Source organism: Eufriesea mexicana, unplaced genomic scaffold (assembly GCF_001483705.2).
Source record: "Eufriesea mexicana isolate 0111107269 unplaced genomic scaffold, ASM148370v2 scaffold4744748132, whole genome shotgun sequence".
NCBI lineage: Eukaryota > Metazoa > Arthropoda > Insecta > Hymenoptera > Apidae > Eufriesea > Eufriesea mexicana.
In genome coordinates, this window is record NW_016907911.1 from 60879 (window position 1) to 87900 (window position 27022).

Sequence of the window (27022 nt, forward strand, 5' to 3'; positions counted from 1 at the left end):
AAACTTATACTTTATATGATTGTATTAAGCAAAAAATTTATATTATATAAAAGTATTTTAGAAATATAAAAATTATAAAATTTTGTTTAATTGGTATATATGTTTATCATGTTTAATGGTAATATATGTAATTCATTCGAAAGTTTTCAATTGGATGGAATAAAGACCAATATGTATGACTTCATAGAGCATAAAAATAAAATCTAATTCTCAATACATTCATCATGTTATGTTAAAATATTATATATCTTACTGTTATTTTTATCAGTTGCAGATATTTTCTTACTTACATAAGAAGAAAAGGTACATAAAGAATGTAAATGGTAACTTTTTAATTTCCTAGCGCATAACTAAAATATATATATATATATATACACACACGTGCGCACGCGTGTTAATATACTGGCAAGATATGTGATCATTAACTAATTTGAATCAAGTTACAGACGGGTCTTGATTAAAATTATCTATATCTGAAGAAATCATAAGTTTGTTTAAATTGAAAGGTGGTCTTTTTGGTTTCGGTGGTGGAGTAGGTGGTTTTGTTTGAATGTCAAGATCGTCTGTTGGGGTTGGAAGTTTATTTTTTGACCACTGTCCTAAGGACCGGTTAAAATTGTTTAAACTACCTGTTCCAATGTGTTGAACAGGTAATTCTTCTGGAAGATTACAATAATCAGCCTCGCGAGTTTTCATAGGTAAAGGCGGTGGCGGATCATCCTCAGATGCTGTACTATCTGTAGTACCAAAACTATCCCTATTTCCTTTCCCTAAACTACTAGAATCCATTCCATTGTTTATATTTCTTAAATAATGTTGAGATTGTCCAGACAAGCGATTACTTATTCTTCTTTCTTTTTCTACTTCTGATCTCAATGGACGTTTAGGTGTTAGCTACATAAAGAATATATTATTATTAATTATATTTTTTTGTAAAATATAATTGACATTAATTATATTAAGATAATATTACCTCTTGACGAAGTTCGAATATTGGAGTAGTAGGAAAACTGGACATTAATGGAGTGACAGGTGTTGATGTAATTTGTGGTACATCTGTTGTAGTATACCACTGACTTGTTGGTTGATCACTTTTTGTTGATGCAACTGAATCACTCTTACGTGAATTTCTTCGTTTTGAATCTTTTTTTTTATTTGTTCCTGGACTTGGACTTCCTAATGCCTTTTGTAAAGATGCCGTTGACAATATGTGTGAACGTATTGAAGAATTTCTGTATAATAATAAATTTTGTTATAAATCTAACTTTATAAATACCTAAATCACCTATATATTATCAACATTATACTAATATAATAGAGCATTATTTATCTATCTAGCATACTAGTTGATTATGTTATATAAGTTGTTTTAGCCATAGACAAACATAATAAAACAAATAATACAAAAAATATCATGCAAATAAAAAACAAAATAAAAATGATAAATGTATATGTACAGATATAATTTTTGCAACATATATGTACATATGTGGAATCTCTTAATATTTTTTATTTTCAATATTTAAAAGCATTTCTATAAAAGGCTTTGTTAAACCAAACAACACTAAAATTCTGTAATAAAAAATAGTTTTAAAGCAATAAATTAATATATCAGCCACAGTATGTATAAAAAGGTAATCAAAGGATAAATAAAAAATTTGTTCATATATGTGTATATATGACACGCGCTCACACACACACGAGTGCGCGTGTGTATATATACAAAAAAAAAACTGCTACATGTGGATATAGGATAATGGGATATTATGTGTTTATAAAATGAAATTTCAAAATTTCTAAATATTTATGTAGAATGTGTGTGTATGTTTACGCTCACGTAAGCTGGTGTACAAGTGCGTGTGCTTATGCTGATGTAGATGTACGCATTAGTGTACGTATAAAAATATAAAGTTAGAAAACTATTTCTTTATAGATATTTAACCGAACTTCTTCTTTCGAAGTAAACAATTGGTATGTAAATTATTTATTTAATGACATATTAATTGTGATATGAACGAATAAGTAATATGAGTGTTTAAAATATAATAGTTGATACTGATGGTAAATGATATTGTACTTGAATCTATAAGTAGTTGTAAAATAGTATAAGCAATAGTATGAGATGAAAAAATGAATTAAAAGTATTCTTAAGTATTCTTACACATGACCATTGTAATATCTTTACCTTGACAAATTGATGTTTTGAGTACCAGATGAAGGTGTACTGTTGTTAAAATTGAATGAGGCGAACGACTTGAACGTTGTAACTTGGGATCTTGTAAGAGAGGATACCCTGGAGTGAGTTCCACAGCTGAACGAGATAATTACAACATAACCACGTAACATTATAATAAAAGATATAAAAAACAACTTTCATAGGATGATATTTTACTTATTTTTAAATAATATATATATTACAAATTTTAAATGATTTTCATTTCTACATGCATGTTAATCTTTATTTGTATAAATAATAATTTAAAATAAACGTGGTTGTAGTCCCATACCAAAATTAATGCAATGTAATAACACAGTTATAAATGAATGAAACTGTTAGTACAAATGGTAGCAATATTTGCAGCAGATCATACAAATAAATATATATACTACTTACTCTGCATTCATAATATTTGATTCAGATAATCGATGACTCTCGCCTCGTGATGCTTGATGTCTTCGCATTGTAACAGGTTGAATTAAACTTTCAATTTGTAAATCACATGTCTGTAATTCGTATATATAACTAGAATTTTCAAACAAGTTCCTGTTCAAGTATTCATGAATATTTTAATTTACCTTTTTCCCATACTTGGCCTCCACTTGATTCCGCATTGACGCAAAACATTGTTCCAAACGCTGATGAAATGGAGTTAATTCAGGAGGAGCACGTATTTTATGTAACTGAACACCAACACTCAGTAATGGAATTTGTTCGGCAATTAATCCCTCCAATTTCAAAAGATCGGAATTTTCTTCAGGATGAGAATTGCGATATTCAGAATTGAGAAATGCTTTCTCATAATTATCTATACCACCCATTACTGCTGGATCTAATATACCATTTAGTTTCATACTAAGTGGATTTAATGGAAGATTATTATCAGCTCTGTGTGCTAAGATCAAATCTCTTAATGTAGTATTTGTAGCTTCCATTGTTTCAATTGCATTACGCAAAGGGCTGACTAAATAAGTTTCACTAGATGTAACAGGAAAACATCGAAGAATGCCCGGTAAAGGATGACTCGTAACGAGTACTGTTCTTTCTAACCATAACGACGCAAACTCATTATTGATAATAGTATTCGAATCTTTTTCTTTATCACCAAAATTAACAGTAGTCGAGGTCAAATCTTTCTTTGGTGCTGGTCTTGAAAATCGAAAACGTTGAACATCATTCACTCGATGATATCTTAAATTTAAAATATAAAATTTAATATCTTAAATTTAATTTCGCTATAAATTTACTGTATGTAATGAAATCATATTTTACCTCAACACTGCTTCTGCAGTTATAGGTTTTCCACTAAGTCGATGCCTTTTCTCATCCATTAATGGATCTACTCTATTAATTTGAACGTACTGATGATTGGATTCTAACATTTCTGATGTGGGGGGAGACAATTTGTTCATTTGTTCTGCATTTGGTAACTGATTTAATGTCCGCGAACAAAAGTCACTAAGTCGTTCATACTCTTTTCCACGATAGATGAATACCTGTGATCGATGGTAACTAGTACTTAAGCAATTATTTACAAGATAAATAACATTTTCATGGAATACCTTATTTTGTAAAAATGCTGGATGACCGCGACCATAATAAGCAACTCTAAAATATTCAGGCTCCGGTCTTAATTGTTTTACTATCGAGTCATAAAATTTGGCCATGCGTCTTAATAATACAGAAAGTTGTAAGTAATCAAATGTTTCTTCTTCATACTGAGCAACTAATTCTTTACATACTGCAAGTGCACATTCCCACATCTTACCCTTATCAAAATATTCGATCATATCATTGTATAATGCTTCTTTTAATTCACGATGTGTTTGACACGCTAAATATCTATGCGATCTTAAAAGTGGTGGTAATTGTTGGTCACTCCAAGCTAGTAATTGACTATGAAGTTTCAAAGAATATGCTGCTTCGGTATAATTGTCACACTCTAAATGTAGTTCACAAAGTTTGTTCACATATCTGTAAGATAAACATGAAATTTAGTATACATATAATTATTGTTTCTAAAAATAATAAAACAAATTTAATTTGCAAAATTATTAATTGCATACATACCTAATATACATTTCTTTCCTATTTATTTCAGAGTAAAATTCAAGCAAATTTACAATACATAACATCCTATGCTCTTGAGACTCAGCATGAATAATATCACGATATTGTAATAGACGTTCCATGAGTTTAGCTACTGTATCAACAAAGCGTAATCCTTGTTCTCGCATAGTTGAGTGCTTTTCACAAAGATTACCCATTACTTGAATCCAAAGTAAACGAAATTGTTCATTTCCTGCCCCACCCTCAACCTATCAAAATAAAATTATAATTAATAGATCAATAATTATGTTAAAGATATATGTTGTACGTACCAATATATCTAATTTTGCAATCATTTCATTTTCATATTCTGTAAAATTAGCTTTTATGTGAGCAGGATCTCGTTTTGTATCACCATACCCTTCCACAATACGCGAACTATAAAATTCGCATTGCATCATATCAAAAAATATAGGTATAGTTGCTTTTCTTAATTCACATTCTGGAATTAATGCCATTTCTAATATTGCTCCAACTAATGCAGGAACAAACAATATTTTATATTGTCCTAAATTAAACCACATTGATCGTATTTCAAATGCTGTTTCTCTATAAAAACAAAAGATATTTTAATACATGTTTTATACTTGAAAGATAAATTAATTTAATATCCAAATATGTACCTGCGCATATCATTATAACGTGAAACAATACGATTACGTTTTGATGGTGTAAATGTTTCCAATTGCAGAGCTGGCTGAGTCAAAAATGCAATTGCACAATGAAAAAAGTTCGACCAAGCTTGCTGTTCAAAATCAGTAAAGAAATAATCTCTAATAGTACCCGAAAAATAACGCAATGACTTTAAGATTATACTATTTTGAAGCATAATCATTTCACACCAATCTCCTGAAAATACGCTTTTTGATACTAAATCCTTAAATACTAATAATATTTCCATAAGAAAATCAAGTAAATCAAATTTAGTTCCAAAGTGATTTATATAAATTTCATAATGATGTTGTGTCATTTGCCTGAAATATATATTTAATATAAAACACTTAGATTATGTTTACTTAAATGATTTGATATTCTGATTTTCTACCTAAATATTGCTAACATAACTGAAACTAAATTTCCCACTAATGGATTTTCCCTGTCCATTGATATAACTGTTTGTATAATGGTCCGCAAAGCAGTAAGCATAATTTCCTTCACATCCTGTATAGTGCTTCCTATATCTTTTCTAAATGTTAGTTCCAAGATATCGGATAAAATCTTGACACACAATTCTACCTACATAAACATAAAATAAAAATATATTTGATTATGAATATAGATTATCCATAAACGTCCTTGTAAAAATAATTAGAAAAAAAAAACAAAAAAATTAAATAACGCGACAATAAACACCATTCCTGAAAATCTAACATAAAATACTTATCATAAATAGATCAATGTATCTCTCATGACATCAGCAATCACCGTGCCAGTAATCCAAAATTTACTTGCAAGTAACATGTTTGAGTTCACGATTTCAACAATTACCTCTTCAGAATAGCCACGATGCTGGTTGAGTCGATGTCGATTTTCGCCGAGCAGCCTGGCTACCTTCGCCACGCTTTTTCCAGACGTACTTGACAGCCCCTTTTATAGGTCAATAACCAAAACCAAACCAAACACAAAAATGAAATAGCCCTATGTTAGTGAAAATATAATGCCAATGTGTGCATAAAAAAATACAGTTACATCCTTAATATTGTCCATCACCTAAGAGAAATTGCATTATATGTCTACATGCAAGAAGAATGCAGTATCCCAAGCAACAAAACAGTTATACAAAGATTGAAAACTACATCATACAAGTACCATTATAAAGGTTCTTCCTTTAATAACTTCTAAACTCATATTTTTTTATTTTGAAGATATATATTATTATAATGTCTGATCACAAAAAAAAAAGAATATAAACACGCAAAGAATAACTTATACTTCAATAAATATCTTTAAAGAAGTTAGAGTTTTATTTTATATTTACATGCTATATCAAGATAAAGATATAATTCAATTTTCATGCTGTAGTAAAATTTTGTAGAGGATGTCTTTGATTTTATTACATTTTTTCATTTTATTTTAATTTTGAATTCACTATCTAAATTAATAGAATATTTTTTCCAAAGTTATATGTCTAGAGCAATTAAACATGTCACAAAAATAAAGACATCCTTAATTAGAAAGTAATACAAGACTGATGAAATTCACAAAAAGATGCGTGGCGGTAGGATGTCAGGCTGCACGGAAAGCACAAATAATGACACTATTCACAAGTTGTGTAGGAAAGTCTTAAATGCAAATCAAAAGCTCCGCTCACACTTTAGCTATGTCAATCAAATTGAAGATTATATAAATTGTAATACATTAAATATGCAATGCATATTTGTTTTTAAGTTTTATTATAAAAACATTAATATGAACGAAGCTTCAACAAACACAGTGTTACTCAAAAATAAATTTCTCATTTGAAAAATCACCAGTATATTGTAGGTGTAATAGATTTTTTAAATTGTTTCATATGCATTTTAATAAGTAACAATTCCCTTTTTTCACACTAAAATTGACAAATCATAGTGATTAATAGCATGATATATCTTACCTCCTCTTTAGCTTCCAATAAATCACGAACCAAAACAGTAATTCTAGGTAACAGAATTGCTCTACATTCTGCATTCAAAAAAAGAGGACTATGAACAATATCATTAACAGTCATCATTTTCTGCTTAGTTAATCTTCCTACTGGTAATGTAATTAGTAAATCAGTCAAAATTGTGCTCAACTGCTTGCCACTGTAAACTCGTAGCAAATGTGGTATAGTAGTTGGCAAGTATTTAAGGCATGCTCCTTGAACTAGTAAAGTGCTATCCGTTTCATGCCTCATAAGTTCAACAATAGATCTCAACAATTCTGTTAAAGTTTGAGAAAACTCCTCTTCATCTTGATTTAACCTATTATAAAATAAAATTATAAAATACTTTCTTATGCATAATAATTATTGAAACAATATAAGACATACGCAGTAAATAAAAGACGAGATTCTACAACAAATCTCATACAGTATTGAAGACTTTTCATTGTTTTAAGCAATATATCTCGCTCTTGACCATCATTATTAGTTGCATTGTCTATACGTTTACGTAATACTGCAATCAATTTTTTATATGCGAGCGTTGCAGAGAAACTCTCGGAAATATATAAATCCATTACTGGTTGAAAATGTTGATACTTTCTATCAGATACAAGACCAATAATGTACAATAAACATTCAAATACCATATCATCATAAATATCACTATCTGAATTGCTCATTAATATGTTAAATAAAGCATCTAAAACATCCTAAAAAAGAAAAAAAGAATTTGTATAATGAAATCATAGTAGTTTTATACTTATAATGTATCTTTTTACTTATATAACAGAAAATTTACCGACCTGTAAAAACTTCACTACTTCTTCACCATCAACTTTCATTAAGGCAGTTAAAGATTCTTTCAAATCTGTATTGTGAGATGCCCAGTTCAGTAAACCCAATAAGTCTACATTTTGCGTTAATTTTGTTGAACAAATATTAGTTGCTATTAATAAGCTGTCTTTACTGCTTAAAGTGAAAGCTCCTAATGTTGGCTTTTTTTCAACATTTAATTCAACCTAAAAAAAAGAATACTATTTCATTTTGAAATATTTATATGTAAAGACAATTTAATTTTGATATTAATTTTACCAATTCACCCCTTGTTGATGGTAATTTTAAATATGAGATATCTGTTTCTTCGTATTTTTTTTGATCTAATTTAAAAACAAGTAATTCATGTTGTATATCTTGTAATGTTGTTCCATTACGTTGCATCAATTTAACATAACTTAAGGCAAAAGGTTTCTCAGACTTATCTTTTGCTTCATTTGAACTACGATGTTTAAATGTAAATTTCAAATGAGCCTGTTTAAATTCTTCAATAGGTACAGCAATTTTAAATGTTTCACACCACCTAGGTTTATCTTCATGATAATAAATAACACTATGATATTCATCAATTGATAATGCTCCACCACCTAATGTCATAACTCCTGGTATTGGTACACCAAATTCATTGCATACTTTAACCTATCAAAAAATAAAATAATAATATTCTAGAAGATATTATTCATTTTTAAGTAATACTAACTGTAACTTCAACATTTTTATCTGTAGACTTGGATCCCTTATTGAATTCACCACTAATTAATGTAAGGTATAAATCATTCCTCACATCACCTGGTAAAATAACTTCCGGAAAGCCCATTTTTCTTGCAATTGCAACATTGCCAAGTACTAAATGTGGATTTTCATCACGTACCTAGATATAAAATTTTTTCCAAATGTTATGGCATAACTTTAAATTCCTTTTTTTAAAATCAAATTTTTACTTACTTGCTTTGGATCTCCTCTAAGTAATTTCAAGCTAGTCCATAAACCTTGACCACCAGCAGAAGTGGCACTATTTCCATTACCACATTTCTGAACATTTGTTTCTTTTTGAGAAAGAATTCTACGTAATGTACCATCTAAACTTTCTTTCTCACAACATCTGAAACAATGAAAAAAAGCCCAACAAAACAGATCTATTTTAATTGCATTCATAAGAGACTTCCTATGAATACATTTAGAATCTAAATTTAAATAAAATTTTATACTTACTGTATAAATGGAATAAAATGATGATGATCTGAATCACCTTCAAGTTTACCATTAATATATAAAGTAATATCCATTGCTGCTACACCAAATGGTCTTCTCATATTTTCAATATTTTTGACCTTTTGATTAGTTTGTGCTACACTTGAACGGCGATGATCAGCATCTTTAGCTTCCATACCTCCTACTCTAATCACATAACAAACTAAATAAACTTTATCCTTGGCTAAATCTCGAGAGCCAAGATCTGTGAATAAAACTCGAAGATTGTGCAACTGATCTATGTCTCTGGCAAGTCCTTCTTTACTCCATGATACTACATAATTTTCAGTAATTGCTTTCATTTCTCTACCATCATACAAAGTCAGTAATAATTCTACATCTTCTGCCATTTTACATACAAAATTTCTTACACTAACAAAAAAAATATGTGAATATACTGGTGCTTGAGGTTTTGAAGGTTTCTGTTTTGTATCATTAGCTGCCTTTCTTATTCTTTCTGCAGCTGTTTCATGATGATAATATAATTGAATTGTACTTGTTTCTTCAGGATTAAGAACATTTCCTTGATCATCTCGCACAACCATATCCATACCTAGTAATTGGTTACCAGTATCAATTTTAGCTGTTGCTAATCTTTTCATATCCTTTAATTCATCTACTGTTAATGTACCACTTAAAATTTTACTCCTGTATCCTATCAACTCTAAAATTTGTTGTTGCATTGTCTTAAAGTGCACAGAGTGAATCTGTATATAACAAAAATTAAATTAATTTCTTAGTACTAAATATATTAGTTCTAATAATTATAATTTTTTGTATTATATAGACCACGTATAAATGCTTCCAATGATGTCCCCACTCTCTTAAAACGTTAGTGATCTCATGTATTAAACAGTCCATATTCATTGATTGTTTTAGAATGTGTACATAAGATTTTGGGAAAATCCCACATGTTCCCCTAAATTTGCTACGTCCATAATACCAATCTCCACATTCTTCTAATATCTGTACCATTTCCCCAACAGTTAATCGCATTGAGTCAGGAGTTCCATGTACAAAGTTATGAATGGCTATATAATGGTAAACAAATATACTTATAAATGTCATTTTTAAATATAAATTATATTTAAACATTGCAATTAATTAAAATATATAAATGGTGTAATTTACATTATAAAGAAAGTAACTAAATAATGAAATATTTAATTATTGGATATTTATCATGTCTTTACAATATTAATAACAATATATATATCGAGTAGTTATTACATAAAAAATGATAATGTATAGCAACTACACTCAATAATATCTATCAAACAATTAAATATTTTGTATAATTTACGCAAAATAGTCATATTTAACATTCAATTACATACCTATAGTTAAAATAATTAGAGAAATCTATAAATTAATGTTTCGCGCGCAAAACAAAAACTAAAATTTTATCTGGTTGGGGCACCTCCCAGGATGTTAGTTCTTACAAAGACTAAATTAGTAATATTCTGCAATTTATTTCTTACCTACTCCTAAATGTTCTTTAACTTGCTTCCATGCCATTGTCATTTTAATTAACAATTTATTATAACAAAGTATGTACACTAATTACATTTCGATTCGCACATACGTTGTGCGAATAAAATACGACTCTTTTATCTTGACATCTAACACAGCTATAACACGAAACAGGATGTCTAGTGCTTCAATGTTATCACGATGATGAGAACACGAAGCAAATACACCACGAAATATGTTCTCGTTTATAGATATCCCAACAGAGTGAATATTCCCTCAGATTAGAAACCACGAAAAGAAGGGTTTCTTAAACTGATCATATATAACTTTCAATAAATTTATTTATGTTATCTTTATTATTATTAATTCTCATATTTAGAAAATGGTATTTAATGATATTTAACTAAAAGTATTCTAATAAATTGGAACAAACGTAAATTGGAGATATAATTATATTATAATAAATTCTATATTTTAGATCTATTTAAAATCGATTAAAAAACACGTGCTGATTCAAATAGAATTAAAGTACAAAATATTAAAGGTACATTCTATTATTATGGAATAATAATTATATAAATATTATTTTCAATAAAAATATGGAGAATATATTTTTTTGATATAATTTATAGTTATGTATTCACCTTATTTGTTTAGTATAAATTATTCGATATTATAACCAATCCTAATATTAACTATGCTGAAAGTAAAAATGGTAACAATGCGACAATACGATTTCAATATATTTAACCCAAGTTATTTTTCAAATGTTTATATATTAATGTAGTAACTTTTTAATTAATGTAGTAATTTTAAAGGAAAGGTCTGACTTAGTTTTCAAGATATTTGTAAAAAATTTTCAGCATTATACAATCGTATTCTCTCTATACATATATGCTTGTCTCAATGTGTGTTATATAGGCTTATTTAATAGAATCTACAGTCTTTTCAATATATTTCAAGTCAGTATTAACAATATCATAATAGTATTATAATATTATTTAAGATTACTATATTAATATAAACGTTTGAAAAATAAATGGAAAACCGAAAGTCTGGAATATTGTATTAAAATGTTATATGCCGATTAGTCCTTCAAAATTTTCTTTGTGATAAACAATTTATGTGTCGTGTTTTTTATGGACTCACTAGATGAATATTTTTCATTTGTTTTTAAAGAATCTTATAAAATTTATCTATACATAATTTATGTATACACGTGTAAATCTTTATAAACTTTAATTTGTAATTGAGAAAATAATATTATTAATACTAAAACGATGGCGTGTTATGATGCTAATGAAATGACAGAAAATAAATCGTCTAATAGGTAAAATTAAAGTACTTTTAACAATTAACTTTGTTTCAAATTAATTTTTAAAATATGTGTAAATGTTTTACCATATTTTATTATCTTATTATTTATTTTTTCCTTGTTCTTTATCAAATGCACATTACTTGTATATCTTTTTCAAATAATCATATTTCTTTAAACTAAATAATTATTATTATTCCGTACATGTATTTGTATATATATAAATATTTATCTATTTCATAAATTCATAAAATATCATATTATACATGTTTATAAATGTGTATTTAAACACACAATACATATATATTTCTGAATATATAAAATTATTAGTTTTACTTTCAGTAACGAATTTAAACTGTATGTAAGTAATTTACCCGAAGAATTAAATGAGGTATGTAAAATAATTAATAATTTTTCATCATTGTTAATATATACTTTATTTTATATTTAAGTGTTTCTTTATTTAAATATATAATCCTATTATATATTTTCATATTTTGTTCAAAAATAATAATAAATATAAATACAAAATTATAATATATTGATTTAAATGATTTAATTATGGTATTTTAGCATGGATTATTACAAATTTTCAACCATTATGGGCAAGTTAAGGGATATTTTTATCGTTCAAATGCTAATTGGGCTTATATTACTTATGACACATATCTTAAAGCAGAAAATGCTAGAAAGGATTTAGACGATGTACCACCATTACATTTAAAGGTATCATATGCAAAAAAGAGAGATTCAAACAAAGGACAATCTACAAAAGTATCTACTTTTAAAGATGTTACAAAATGTGATAATCATGATACAATAGTTAATACATTAACAGATAAACAATTGTAAGTACATATTTATATACTGCTATATAATTATATAAAACAAGATTGTAAAAAATATATAGAATACAAACGAGAGGACGAGGCAATCCTTTGGATGTATTTAAGAAGATGAAACCAAATCCAGGATTACCAAGATATACATATACAGCAGATAATGATTTATTGTATCCATATCCTTCTGACCCATATACTTACAACCCATATGAAAATTTAGAGCCCTATGCAAGTACAAACGCATTATGGACAAGGTATTTAAAATTTAAATGAAGATGTATGTATGATGTATGTATACAGTAATTTTTATTAAAAATATTCTAGAGGGCAATTAACTATTACCCAAGATGGCAAGAGACATGTTTCATTTGGTAGGGGTTATACATTCTATGAAATTCCAGATGCCAATCCTGAAGTTCATAATTATATTAATAATGTGTACGAGAAGCGAACCCTTGTAAGTGATACTAAAAGGTGGAAGAAGAATATACTTTTTAATAATAATTTAAAACTATAAAGTTTTATGTAATAGGGGTTATATGAGTATGGTGAAGACCAGTTGCAAAATACAGATGGAATATGCAAAACATGCTTAAAAAGGGCAAAATATTCTTGTGAAAGATGTAACACTCTTTATTGTAGTAGGGATTGCCAAGTGACTGATTGGCCACAACATAAGGTTGAATGTAAAGATATGCCGTATGTGTTATTTCATAGTTTAATATATCAATAGTTAGAAAATTTGTAGAAGTATATACTTTTTAAGATTTTAATTTTTGTATTTTACTTTTAGAGGTTTAGTAACGGTTATGTGCTCCATGCCTGAATCAAAAACAAATAAATCATTTACCAGAAATGTTCCTGATATTCAAATACCTCTCAGACGACCAAAAAAATTAATTCAGGATATAATGAGTTCAAATGAAGTTTTGGATTCTCCTACAAAAAATAAAAATATGAGTAATGTAACACATGATAATGATTTGAAATGCTTAGCTACTAAAAATATTAATCAACAAAATATATATAAGAAAAATGACATAGATATGGAAATAAATTTTGAAAAAGATCATATTTTTTCACTTAAAGGCTTAGCCAAAAAAGAAACTTCCAACAAAGATACTCAAAATCCAGAAGAAATAAATAGCCAAGAAAATGTTAAAAATCATAAAAAATTTAATATCAATGTAGAACAAATAGAAAACGATATATCTTTTTCAAACCAAACATTTTTATCAGAAACAAAATTTACAGATGTAATGATAATTGTAAAAGAAAATCGTGAATTTTGGGTTCAAAAGGTAAAAGACCTGGATGATATTGCACAATTAATGAATAAATTACAACTTGAAGCAGCAAAAGCACAGAAAGTTGAACCAATAATTGGAAATATTTATGCTTTACAGTATGAAAATGTGTGGCATAGAGCTATACCTGTATGTTTAAATCCTATGAAAGTACATTATATAGATTATGGTAATGATGATATTATTCAAATAAATGATTTTCGTGAAATTGATAAATATAAATATATTCCAAAATTTTGTGCTAAAATTCGATTATCACAACAAGCGTATGAAAAATATAAAAATATCAAATATGAAGATGTAATAAGTGTAAAAATGATATCAATTGATTCCAATAAAGTAATTAATGTTGAAGTTCAAAATGAAGATAATATATCAATGCCAGAAACAATTCAGACAAATGGTAAACCAATACAGAATATTCCAAGCAATTTAAAAATTGATAATAAATCTCCAATTTCTTCAGAAACATCTATTAAAGATGAAGCAGTTAGTTCTTCTGACAAACGTAGTATAGTAAATGACATTTCTAATGGAGAAATAGGTGTTTTAGAAATTCATGCAGAAATAAAGAATAATACTTATAGTGTTACATTACAACCTAATAGTAAAGTATCCGATTATAAAATATTACTAACCACTTTACCTAAAATATGTGCTCAAGTAGCAGAATGTTCAAATCATAGGTAAGCATTAATAATATAATTGTTTTGATAAATTATAGTTTTAATATATAATTTACAGAATTATATTTAATTCTTAGACCAGATGTAGGAGATTTTGTATGTGGTCGAGAACTTGATGGAGGTTGGCACAGGGGATATATTTTATCTCTGAAACCATCTTTAAAAATGGCTGTAATAGATACAGCTAGAGTAGCACCAATTAATAAAACTGTAACATGTCCTGAAATATTTTGTAACATTTGTGCATTTGGTGCAGTATGTGAAGTAACATCTTCTAACATTAAATTTAATGTGAGCTTTTTAAACTAATTGAATATATTATAAAATACACATACTTATTCCTAATTTTGAAATTATAATTTATAGGAAGGTGATCAGTATGAATTTAAAGTATTATCGAGATCACATACTAATGAACAAAATAAAATTATAGAAATTTCTCAGCAAAAAAATAAGATACATGCTACTGTAAAGCCTTGGAATCCAATGCCCGAACAAAAAGGATTAGAACTGGCATCATTGAAAACTGGATCTGAGGTATAAAATGTCATTTTGATTAAAAAATATAATACTTACTTTATCATTTACTTTTAATCTAAATATAAAATATTTATGTGAATAATAGGCAAAATGTAAATTCTTTATTTATTCTTTTAGGTATATATTACTTCTTATCAAAATCACACTCGTTTGTTTGTTCGTTCTTCGGATACTGCAGAAGTAGAATATTATAATTATATCTTGCAAAATGTTGCAAAATGCGCTCAAACATGTATGTACGATATTTAATAATTAAATTATTAAATACCCTAAGAATTAAAGTAATATTCGATAAAAATTTGTACAAAATAACATATTATCTGTTTATAACAGCTTCATTTTTAAAAGAACCACCAGTTATCGGGGAAATGGTGATAGCTCAGTACACTGATAAAAATTATTATCGCGCTATTGTTACTCAAGTACAAGATGACAAGATTACTGTTTCATACATTGATTTTGGTAATATAGAAGTTACAGATATAAAAAAACTTAAAATTTTATCTGATAATTTAAAACAGGTATGTTATCATTTAAAATATACCTAATAATATAATATAGTTGAAAGATAGTTATATCAAATAATTTAACAGCTTCGTTGTTGTATAACAAAAGTTATTCTAAAAGATGTTCCAAAAGATGTACCTATGACAGAGGAAGTAAGCATTTATCTTAGTATGTTAGTAGGATGTGATACTCCTTTACTATGTACATTTGATGGTTCACCTTGTGAAGATGGTGTATATCTCAAACTTCATAATGGAGAAAGCGTTAATAAAGTGATAAGTGATTTACTTGTTCCAACATCAAAAGAAATTGCAGAAAAAAGTAATTATTAAAAAAATTGTATAATAAATATTTTTATTAAATAATATCATTTGAATTAATGTTAATTTTTTTTATAGGTAAAACATGTTACATGGTGAATGATTTAAATACTGTTGATTTAGGAAATGTTGGTGATACTATTGACGCGATTGTACTGCATGTCATTGATAATGGTCGCACATATGCAATGTGTCCTATAGATTATGATTTGATAACTCATGTTTATGATATAATGTCAAAACAGGTAATTTTTATTATGATGCGCGCGCACATGTGTATACATTTATACGTATATTAAATACTATGTTAACATTTGTGAAGATGACTGAATATTGTGAAGCAAATAATTACTATATTCCACGTGATAATGAACTATGCCTTGCCTTTTATAAAGAAGGATGGTATCGTGCTGTGTGTGTGCAGTATAACTATAAGTCTACAATAAGTGCTGTTTTCTTTGTTGACTATGGAAACACTGAGTTTGTTGAACATAAAAATATACGACTTATGCCAAAAGATTTTATGTCTCCCCATGCAGTTGCAAGCATTTGTAACATTATCAGTATGTATATTATTTATTATCAGATATATTTTGATATAAGTACTGTAATTATTATAAATTTTAATCTGATTTTGTAGATGTTGCACCTATTAATAGCAGTGGACAATATTCTCCTGAAATAGAAAAAAGACTCTCAGAATTAGTTGTTTCTGATATACATGTTAAAATAAAAATTGTTGGAAATGATTCTGAAATGTACAATGTAGAACTACCATTAATTCGAGCCCAACTAATTGAAGAGGGTTTGATATCAACTTGAAAAAATGCTTAACTTGGACACATAATTCGTTATGGAAAAGAGATATATATGTATTTCTAAATGCCATTCCTCATTTAATTATTATTAAACTTCCTATCATTTAATACTTAAGATTATTATATAAGATTGCAATATATCCAATTATTATAATAAATATGAACAAAAATAAAAGTTTTCCTCTGTATAATTATTATAGCAAAATGCAAACTTGGTAACGATGTCATCTTTTTTTGTTAATCGAAATTATATATTTTTTATAGTTTTAATATAATCCACTCTTAATGGATTTAACAAGTTATTTAATTAAATATTATCACTGATGTTTTGATTATTTATCTTCCTAACCTCTCTTACAATCATCTGACTAACCTTCCTTGATGTGCCTATTCAGATGACAGATCGCTGTAAGCAACTATCCGTTTTAAATAATACGAGGCTTCCAAACAATAGGAATAATAAATGATGAACGTTCAAATAAGGCACCCTTACGAGGGTTTATTACATAAGTATACTAATGCTATGAAAGGGTGGCAATATCGTTGGTTTATACTTAGACCAGAGACTGGTGAATTACATTATTTTCTTAGTGAATCCGAAAAAAATCAACGACCACGATGCTCGATATATTTAGCCGGTGCAGTGATTGCTCCAAGTGATGAAGATTCTAATACTTTTACTGTCAATTCTGCTACAGGTATTTAAAATTTTTCATATAACACTATATCATGGTTTATGAACTTGTATAACGCAGTGTAATATAGTAAAGAATAATATTTATGATAGTATATATGCATTAATGTAGGTGATATGATAAAGTTAAGAGCCACGGATGCCCGAGCTCGACAAGAATGGGTTGACAAACTGCGTGCTGTGACAGAAATGTATACTAGAGCAATAGCTAGTAGTCATCCTCCTTTACCGCCAAGAGAACATTCTGCCAATTCTAATAGAAATCCAGTTGCCAAGCTGGAAGTTTTAGACGCATTTGCTAATTGTCAAGAGCAATTAAGCAAAGTAGAAAAGCACAATCTTGCATTAGCACAAACTATTGAGAACTCAGATTTAAACTTAGATCGTGATTTGTTATTACTTAAAGCAACAGCACATACTACTTTACACACATTGAATCAATGTCTTAATATATTATATCAGTAATTTATTAGGAACTTTATTATCATTGATTGGGGACATAGAAGTTTTTTATTGATCATGATCAAAACGTATCAAATGCATTTCAATTAATTTGTATAAAATGTATTTTAAATTTATTACTGACAATCCAGCTGTATGATCTTCCAAGTTAGTTGTATGGGAGAGTTTGCCTTCTTATTAGATAGTAGAAAAGAAAACATAATTGCCATGTTTGTAAGACTTTTAAATATAAGACCTTACTATGTTGGAGATTATTTCATATCTTTACACGAAAAAAATGATTTGCAACAAAATATTTATCTACTGTGTACACATACATAGACATGAATTTGATTATGTTAGAATTTGACAAGTTTTGTGATTACTGTATGTAGACATATTAATAAAGAAAAATACTCTTATATGTACTCATTAATCATTGCTATTAAGGCATTTGATATTAAAATTTAAGTGTTTCAATGAAAAATATATTTATATGATTAATTAAAAGGCAGTATTCCTTCAATATATGTTCATTTATATTATACTGTCGAAATTAAAGAAAAGAACAAAAATTACAATTTGTCTGGAGAGTAAATGTCAAGGACACGAAATTAGGTGAAGGTGAACTAGTAAGTATTTTACCTTGCTTAGAGAACGGACCCGATCAGTTTCATTACCGCGTGGTCCTCGTATAGATCATAACACTTGCACGTCTAACATAAAAATTTAACTTAACGTAATTGATAGGATAATTATAATAACAAATCGGCATGTATAAAATTCTAAAAGCAAATCCTTATTTTATCTTTAAAGAAGCTATTTTGTGTTTTAAATCCAATAATCATTGAAAACATTAATTGAAATTGAATTAAAATTTTCGGAAAACATTAATTCCGAAAAAAATTATGTCTATTCCGTCTACTTCAAAACTTTTAACCGAAGCTGCAGGTGTTAAGATTTATATGACAAAAGATAGTGCAGCAATTAATACGACATTTACAGGAAAAATTTGTGTAATATTGGAAAATATAAAAAAAGCTAAAGCACTTGGTAAATATTGTGGGTTTCATCTGACAAGATCAAAATGGGATCCTTATCCATGGATAAGCCATGTTGAAGCCGGCAGTCTTGCCGATATAGCAGGACTTAGGTAAAAATAAAGTGATAAAATAGGTACTAATGTAACGTAGTGTAAAATTTACAAAAGTTATTTTGACATTTTAGAGCTGGCGATTGTTTAATTAATATTGATGGAAAGGACTTAATAGGACTAAAAATAAAGCAAATAGCGACATTAATTCAACATTGTCAAGAACGTAATTTAAAATTGTCTATTTGGAGATATGTTGAAGGTGAAAAAGAGAAAGAAATGGGTATAGCTGTGAAAGGACCACTACCGGACGTGGCCAGCAAGCTTGCAAATGCAGTAGCTGGGGTGGTAAGTTATGTACTATCGAAAATTCTTTTTTTTAAATAAAAGCTATTGATTGAATGTTTTTAAATATGTTATATTTTATAAAAGTAATTACTATGTTTATATAGATACGAGTTTTAGAATGCCCAGTGTGTCTGGAATGTTCATTACCTCCAGTCTCTCAATGTGTTCACGGTCATATCATCTGTGTTGGATGTAGATTAAGGACATCTCGTTGTCCGATTTGCAGAGTCAGACTAGGTCAAGGAAGATGCTTGCTCGCGGATAAACTTCATAAAATATTTCGCGATACTTTCAATATAAAACAAAATTTATGCAATAATAATGAATGTCACACGCGAAATCTTCGAGATCGGCTTTTTGGTGAAAGCAAAAAAAAAGAATTAATGCAAATGAAAGAAAAAAATAATTGTACATATCCGAAAACGCGTCAATTATTAACTAAATTATTTCGTGGTGGATTGGAAAAAGCTGCTTCAGCAGATAACTTAACAGTAAATTCCAAAGAAAAATCAAACATAAATATTACACCCACGAGTTTAAATCTCGATGAATGTTTACATTTGTATGATCGAACGAAATCAGCAAGTACTGGAGAATTATCAAAAGAAACGATGAAAGATGTCGTTAATAATTATTTACAAATTAATACAAGTACAACAATGTCAAGTACTAATAGTTTAATGTCCAATGTATCAACCACATCAGTTTGGGGAGGTTCTATGGATTCTGTGTCCTATACTCAGATAATGTGTCCCCTTTCAAAGCAAAGTGGATGTAAATATATTATTACAACTGAAGCAGTATTAGAACATTTAAATGGAACTCATGAAGTACCACAAATTCATTTTCATTCTGTTTGTGCAAAACTTCCAATACCTCTTCCATTTGGTTCAGAAGCTGCTTACATATTGCACTGTGGTGAAGATTTATTTTTCTTTCAGGTATATTTTTCAAGTTTCGTAAAATTATTTATTTTGTGTATAAAATATATTCTAAATTATGAATATGTAGTATTTAGACGAAATTGTTTGGATCACTAGTACTGCAGGAGGAAAAATGAAATGGGAATGGACTTTATATGGTCAGGGGCAAAATGGTACTGAAATAAAAATGCGTAGAATTGTTGCAAGTCTTCTAAATCCCATGATGTTATCATCACAACATATTGCACCCCTGCCAAATGCTTTGTTATTGCACACATTGGACATTCAACTAATAGAATGTCACTCACATGAACAGTTAGAAATATAAAATATATATCATATATAAAAAAGTATTAGTTTTGTTTATTATCATTATATTAAAAATTAACAAGTGCATTATATTTTAGTATAAAAAACTTATATATCACAATGTTAACATAAAGATAGTTATGTAAGTAGTACATAATATGCATTATAAAATGTTAAGAACAACATTGCATAAAATGTAATTATTAAAATAGGCATTATTAAATTTGTAAGATATACAAATATATAACATTAAAATAAATGGATTCTTTGCTTTTTAAAGCATGTACATGAAAGACAAAATTGATGTATGTATTATGGGGTTTTACGTAATATATCATCCATATATGGTTTAAAAAATTCAAACTGTCCAGTTCTTGTTGCTTGACCTGCCATTATATCATATGCATACTTTAATACAGCCAAATAGTTTTCTTTTCCAACAATATTTAATTGAACATTAAATACATGTGTATCACATGAAGGCATCATTTTCTTCGCAACTGGTATACAAAGCTTTCTCTTTTTTATCTCAGGTTGTGTATCTACTATTTCAGCTTCTTCTTTTTTTTTATCTCTTTTGGGACAGCTACAAACTCTAACAGGAAGTCTCCGTCGACCCAAAATTCTCCTGTTACGATCTTCCAAAGTAAAAATTAATTCTGTTGGTCTGCGATTCATACCAGATGGGCAACTATTCTTACATAAAAATTTAAAACACACTGGTACATATTGTGATCCAGGTTGTGGTCTATTAAGACGTGTTACTATAGATAAATGTTCATTTCTTTCTTCATAAACAGTAAGATGATGTGTACAACGAACAACATGTTTGATTATTCTAGGATCTACATCTCTATTACTTGGATTATTTGTTGCCATGTGATTATGACATCTTTTAACTGGATCACTAGCATACTGATCTAAACTAAAAACCATGGCAGTACGCAAAAGAAAACCATCTTCAGGTGGTTCCCATTTAAAACGTAGTGGCAGTGTTTCTTCCATATTAATAAATACTTTTTTTAATATTTGAGAATACTGTATAAAATGAATAGAACCAAATTACAAATTAATGTCATTGCATATCTGTAATAATTCAATTATACACTTACTGTCCAATGTTTACTGGAATCTTGATTACCCAATGAAACTTGAAAATTATAATGACCAGGAAACTCTTCTTTTACAGGAATGGCTGGATCAAGTTCTTGAAAATATTCATCTTCTTGTTCTTCTTGTTCTTCTTGTTCTTCTTCTTCATCTTTCATTGGTTTCTCTTCTTCTATATATTGTTGGGTTAAATCATATTTTTCTTCCATTTTATCTTCTGTTATACTTTGTATCCAGAATGAAGGTACGAAGCCACTAAATCAAACGATACGATTTATAATTAACATATTTAATACAAAGGAAACTAAAATATTTAAATGTTCAAAAATATTATAATAAAGTTGCATTTCCTACATATCTTTCACGAGCACTTTGTATTCTTCTTCACCTAATATATCAGACTCTTGTGAGTCTGAAAATCCATTCGTAGTAGTCATATCCCATAAGCTGTTTACGAGCTTTCTCACAATAAATCAACATCAAACTCAAATTATGTTACATTAAAAAAACACCATTTTTACACGCGGGAAAATCCTTTGTTAAAATAATGGGTGATTTTCAATTCGCTGTAGCTTTGAAATTGTTTTCAATGTGATTTTCCATGCGATAATGGAATAATGGAATACTTAGCTGTAATAAATGGAACAATATATAGTTGTGGAAAATTGAAAAAACAAAGAATTACACATAAAATTATTTCAAATGGTTCGTAAAAGGGATTTTTTTAAACGAAGTATTTTTTCGTAGTTAAATAGATATCTATATCTTGCATAGTACATGAATATGTGTCACGTTATTTTATGGCGGGAATAACATGTGGCGCACCACGGTAATGTACGTCAAATGTAGGAAATAAACGACTCCAATATGGCGAATGTGAGGGACAGTGATACGTCGTTGTGGCTACATAACAAGCTTGGAACGTCAAATGATAGCTGGACTGGAAGTTCAATTTGTTCACAACTCAACGCAGAAGTATTACGAAATATTAAAGACTGTTTTCCAGATCTTCAAACGCAAGTTAAACTTAAATTACTTCTTTCATTTTTCCACATACCGAGAAGGAATGTCGAGGAGGTAAGACAGTTTGTTTGTTATAAATGTTTAATGTGCGAACAGGTGAAGAAATTTTTTATAAAAATATACATAGAAAAATTTGTAACGACAACTCCATTGCGTTGAATGTTTAATAATAATTATACGTACACCATAATGTTGCTGTTTATTTATTTTCATTTAGATATTGAATGTTTTTGAGACGCTTAGTAACTAGTCACGTTCTATATATGATTAGTATTGTCTATAAAGTTAAGTGTAATTAATATTTACGAATTTTAATTACTTTTGTTTTAAAAAAAATATGTAATATATTTTTAATTTTTAATTTATGTCTTATATATATTTTATAATATATATATTTATAATTTATAATTTCATTATATTGTACAGTGGCGTGTTGAATTGGAAGAAATCATTGAAGTGGCATCACTGGACAGTGAATTATGGGTATCAATGTTATCCGAAGCGATGAAGACATTTCCATCAACAGGTTCTTTGAATACAGATATCACAGATTTAGATGAGCATAGGCCTATTTTTGGAGAGTTAGTCAATGATCTTCGAAAACTGTTGAAAAAGCAAAATGATCCAGCTATGCTTCCATTAGAATGTCATTACCTTAACAAGACTGCACTTACTTCTGTGGTTGGCCAACAACCTGCACCAGTTAAGCATTTTACTCTAAAAAGGAAACCAAAAAGTGCTGCATTAAGAGCAGAATTGCTTCAAAAAAGTACAGATGCAGCAAGTAATTTAAAAAAAAGTACTGCTCCTACAGTACCTGTGAGGAGTAGAGCAATGCCCAGAAAAATGACTGACACAAGTATGTTTATACACTTAGTTTTATTTAGTACCATTTCAGAAAAATAAAAAGAATATAAAAATATAAAATAATATTATTTTCAGCACCTTTGAAAGGCATTCCTAGTAGAGTCCCCACAAGTGGTTTTCGTTCTCCCTCACTTACAAGTTCTTCAATGTCTAATAGAACACCTATTAGTAATAGAATACGCAAAGATGGTGGTATTAAGTTACTAGATATAAATGAACAACCACTTGGCTATGCTCAAGCAAAGAAACGAAAGAGGATGATGGAATTAGAAGAACAGCAGAAGAAAGTTGCAGAAGCTCAAGCAGTTGCAGCTGCTGCAGCATCAACTGCTACAACTACAACGGAAACTTCAACAACACCGGAGTATGCTCAGGGATTAACTTCAATCAATCCTCCTGCTACTCCAATCACTCCTGTGGCATCTGTACAGTCTTATACAACACCTACTACACCAAGTGGAGCTTCGGCAGTGACGACACCACAAACTCGTATGTTTTTATAGTTATACTTTGTGAATAAGAAGTAATTAATTTTTTCCTTTATAGCTACAACACCAAGTACATCTACAACTCCAAGTACAGTTATACCTGTTGCGATACCAACGGTTATTACACCAGTGGAAAGTACACCTGTTGGAGTTCAAACAGTCAGACCAGCTCAGACAGTCACACAAATTCGTATACAAACTACTGCACAACCTGCTAATGCAGCTGCAAATACAAGAAAGGGCTTGTCTCTTACGGTATGTAAAAATATTTATAATATAGAGAAAAATCAACTGTAAGACAATATTTTGTGTATTTATAGCGAGAACAAATGTTGGAAGCACAAGAAATGTTTAGAACAGCTAATAAAGTAACTCGACCAGAGAAAGCGCTTATTTTAGGTTTCATGGCTGGTTCAAGAGGTATTTATTTGAGTTTAAAATACTCAAATATCTTTCAATGTAAAATAGATTTATCTATAAAGTTGTATCTTGTATTTAGATAATCCTTGCCCAAAATTAGGCAATATAGTCACAGTAATGTTGTCAGAAAACATAGAAGAAGTGACTCAGCCAGATGGATCAACGGTATCTATGTTAGTTGAAACACATTTTCAAATGAATTACACAAATGGGGAATGGAAGAGGATAAAGAAAAACCGACGAATCGTTACAGAGGAATCAACGTCTACTACAACCCCTGCACCTAATGCAACGGCAACGGCAACGGCAACGGCTTCCAATTAAAAAAAGAAAAGAGAGATCTTTGTTGAATCCAAATTATATAGGTCAATAACTCTGTCGTTATTTGAATGACGGTTTTTAAAAAAAAAACTGCTCTATAGATAGCAAAAGAATCTGAGTGCAAAAGGAATGACGTGGCCTCGGTGTTCTGTATTGTGTATCATATTTTAGTAGTAAAGCTTCAAAGTACGATGTAAATGTTAAAATCACATGAGGAAAGCTTGTGTTACTTTGAGAAATACATGTAATAATCGAGATACTCCATTTCCATTTATCAAAATGGGAGAATGATTAAATAATGATCGTATAATTTTATTGTAAGTAAATCGTCAGTTTGAATGTCATCTTCAACAAATTTCAAATATCAAAAGTAAAAGATTTTATTTCTATCGCATATCTGATTTCACCGACAATGAATGAACAATGAACAAAATCGAATCATTTGTTAATTAAACAGATAAATACTATTTATCGATGGATAGTGATATTTTCCATTGTAGGAGAAATCGGAAATTATTAATTTAAATACTGCGATAATCGTTCATAATTTGAATTTATATATAAATATGAATATATATAAAATATATGTTTCCCCACTGGATAAGAACGAACATAAAACCTATAATATTGTTATTTGAATAAAATACGGTTATATTGATTAATTTTTTATTTATTTAAACAATTATATCCTAGTAATTAATAAAATATATTACATGACATTAATGTAAGATTTTGAAGTTCGTACATTAGAATGTAATGTAAAGATCAATTCTTAATTTTACTTCAGCAGTTGTCGCCCTCTAACGATCTTACTAGAAGGAACTACGATTTCCGAAGAGAATATTTCATAAAAGTTTAAACAAAAGTTACTTCTTTAATAACAATTTAGTTTTGAATAAATATAAACGTGAGTGAAATAAATTTAATAAATTTAGTAACCTATCGAATTATCTTTTATTAACGTACGTTGTTTGCAAGAAAAGTGAGTTATATAACCTCTTTAAAAACTTGAAGATAAATCTTTGTAAAACATACAAGTTTTACATTTTATATTTATTGTTCCATGAAGAAAATTTGCATTTTACTGTAATTAAAAAATTTGAATAATTCTTTATCGTCATAATTAATAATCCATATATTAATAATGCTTCGATCGTTAGCATCTTTATATCCTCAGACTTGCAAAGCGGTAAGTTGTTTAATCTAACGAAACTATCAATTATTTAAATTGTTTGAGATTTTGTAATACGTATGTAATATACATAAATTGTTTAATGGCTTGTACATGATATAAACAATTACAGGTATATGTTGCAACATCAACTTTGATGAAATCAAAACACTCGATATTAGTAAAACACGCTCGTAACCTTTGTGTTAGTAATAAATTTCTTTCGTGTCAACTTCAGGTTCAAAAGCCTGCACCAGAATTTTCTGGAACTGCTGTAATTAATGGTGATTTCAAGGAAATTAATTTAAGTGATTACAGGCAAAAATATGTTGTCCTTTTCTTTTATCCTTTGGACTTGTAAGTTGTCAATATTAAAATCAAGAAAACCAAATATTTTTATATGATAAATTTAAGTTTTTATTTGTAGCACATTTGTCTGTCCTACCGAGTTAATAGCATTCAGTGAGAGAATTTCAGAATTCCAAGCTTTAGATACACAAGTGATCGGAGTTTCTACAGATTCTCATTTTAGCCATTTAGCATGGATTAATACACCTAGAAAACAGGGTGGACTAGGTGGCAATTTGGGTTACCCTCTTCTTAGTGACTTTACCAAGGAAATATCTGCTAAATACGATGTTCTTCTCCAAGATTCTGGAATTGCCTTACGAGGACTTTTTATCATAGATAGAGAAGGAATACTGAGACACTTCAGCGTGAATGATCTACCAGTCGGAAGAAGCGTAGAGGAAACTTTAAGGCTCCTCAAGGCATTTCAGTTTGTTGAAAAACATGGCGAAGTTTGTCCAGCTAATTGGCAGCCAGATTCTAAAACTATTAAACCAAATCCAAAGGATAGCAAACAGTACTTTGAATCAGTCAACTAAGCATTGGAAATAAGTACTCTTTATAAGCATATGAAGTATATTCCATCTGTAATAATGAAAGTAATATAAATAAAATATGAATAT

The 27022-nt window shown here is 28.7% G+C and overlaps 7 protein-coding genes across 7 annotated transcripts; 5 read left to right on the forward strand and 2 right to left on the reverse strand.

The window, feature by feature from the left end:
- Positions 1-349: 349 nt before the first annotated feature.
- On the reverse strand, positions 350-10677 carry mbc (dedicator of cytokinesis protein myoblast city). The gene is made up of 21 exons (XM_017896700.1): positions 10517-10677; positions 9825-10066; positions 8997-9742; positions 8730-8886; positions 8485-8655; positions 8043-8423; positions 7754-7969; positions 7338-7660; positions 6921-7269; positions 5816-5914; positions 5373-5563; positions 4951-5301; positions 4600-4876; positions 4289-4536; positions 3781-4192; positions 3491-3714; positions 2797-3409; positions 2615-2724; positions 2186-2311; positions 974-1232; positions 350-894 (listed from the first exon to the last, which is right to left on the reverse strand). The coding sequence occupies exons 1-21, from the start codon at positions 10557-10559 to the stop codon at positions 436-438; spliced, it is 5997 nt and encodes a 1998-aa protein (XP_017752189.1). The 5' UTR covers positions 10560-10677; the 3' UTR covers positions 350-435.
- Positions 10678-11788: 1111 nt separating this feature from the next.
- On the forward strand, positions 11789-16863 carry vret (vreteno). The gene is made up of 16 exons (XM_017896752.1): positions 11789-11838; positions 12154-12214; positions 12397-12671; positions 12734-12919; positions 12990-13122; positions 13198-13364; positions 13459-13625; positions 13734-14658; positions 14736-14949; positions 15025-15195; positions 15316-15430; positions 15532-15719; positions 15792-16026; positions 16104-16270; positions 16348-16588; positions 16666-16863. Exons 1-16 carry the CDS (start codon positions 11789-11791, stop codon positions 16845-16847), a joined length of 3477 nt encoding a protein of 1158 aa, XP_017752241.1. The 3' UTR covers positions 16848-16863.
- A 358-nt stretch (positions 16864-17221) lies between these two features.
- On the forward strand, positions 17222-18028 carry LOC108545240 (oxysterol-binding protein-related protein 11). Its single transcript, XM_017896764.1, has 2 exons — positions 17222-17541; positions 17650-18028. The coding sequence occupies exons 1-2, from the start codon at positions 17307-17309 to the stop codon at positions 18000-18002; spliced, it is 588 nt and encodes a 195-aa protein (XP_017752253.1). The 5' UTR covers positions 17222-17306; the 3' UTR covers positions 18003-18028.
- An 858-nt stretch (positions 18029-18886) lies between these two features.
- Positions 18887-20670, forward strand: LOC108545304 (uncharacterized). The gene is made up of 4 exons (XM_017896848.1): positions 18887-19131; positions 19206-19419; positions 19524-20360; positions 20431-20670. The coding sequence occupies exons 1-4, from the start codon at positions 18887-18889 to the stop codon at positions 20668-20670; spliced, it is 1536 nt and encodes a 511-aa protein (XP_017752337.1).
- Positions 20671-20963: 293 nt separating this feature from the next.
- On the reverse strand, positions 20964-22250 carry p53 (transcription factor p53). The gene is made up of 3 exons (XM_017896800.1): positions 22116-22250; positions 21764-22016; positions 20964-21689 (listed from the first exon to the last, which is right to left on the reverse strand). Exons 1-3 carry the CDS (start codon positions 22196-22198, stop codon positions 20964-20966), a joined length of 1062 nt encoding a protein of 353 aa, XP_017752289.1. The 5' UTR covers positions 22199-22250.
- A 354-nt stretch (positions 22251-22604) lies between these two features.
- Nelf-A (Negative elongation factor A) lies at positions 22605-24968 on the forward strand. Its single transcript, XM_017896788.1, has 6 exons — positions 22605-22838; positions 23211-23643; positions 23727-24140; positions 24198-24394; positions 24460-24559; positions 24639-24968. Exons 1-6 carry the CDS (start codon positions 22629-22631, stop codon positions 24881-24883), a joined length of 1599 nt encoding a protein of 532 aa, XP_017752277.1. The 5' UTR covers positions 22605-22628; the 3' UTR covers positions 24884-24968.
- Positions 24969-25903: 935 nt separating this feature from the next.
- Positions 25904-26938, forward strand: Tpx-3 (thioredoxin peroxidase 3). Its single transcript, XM_017896740.1, has 3 exons — positions 25904-26069; positions 26185-26408; positions 26479-26938. Exons 1-3 carry the CDS (start codon positions 26025-26027, stop codon positions 26936-26938), a joined length of 729 nt encoding a protein of 242 aa, XP_017752229.1. The 5' UTR covers positions 25904-26024.
- Positions 26939-27022: the final 84 nt, after the last annotated feature.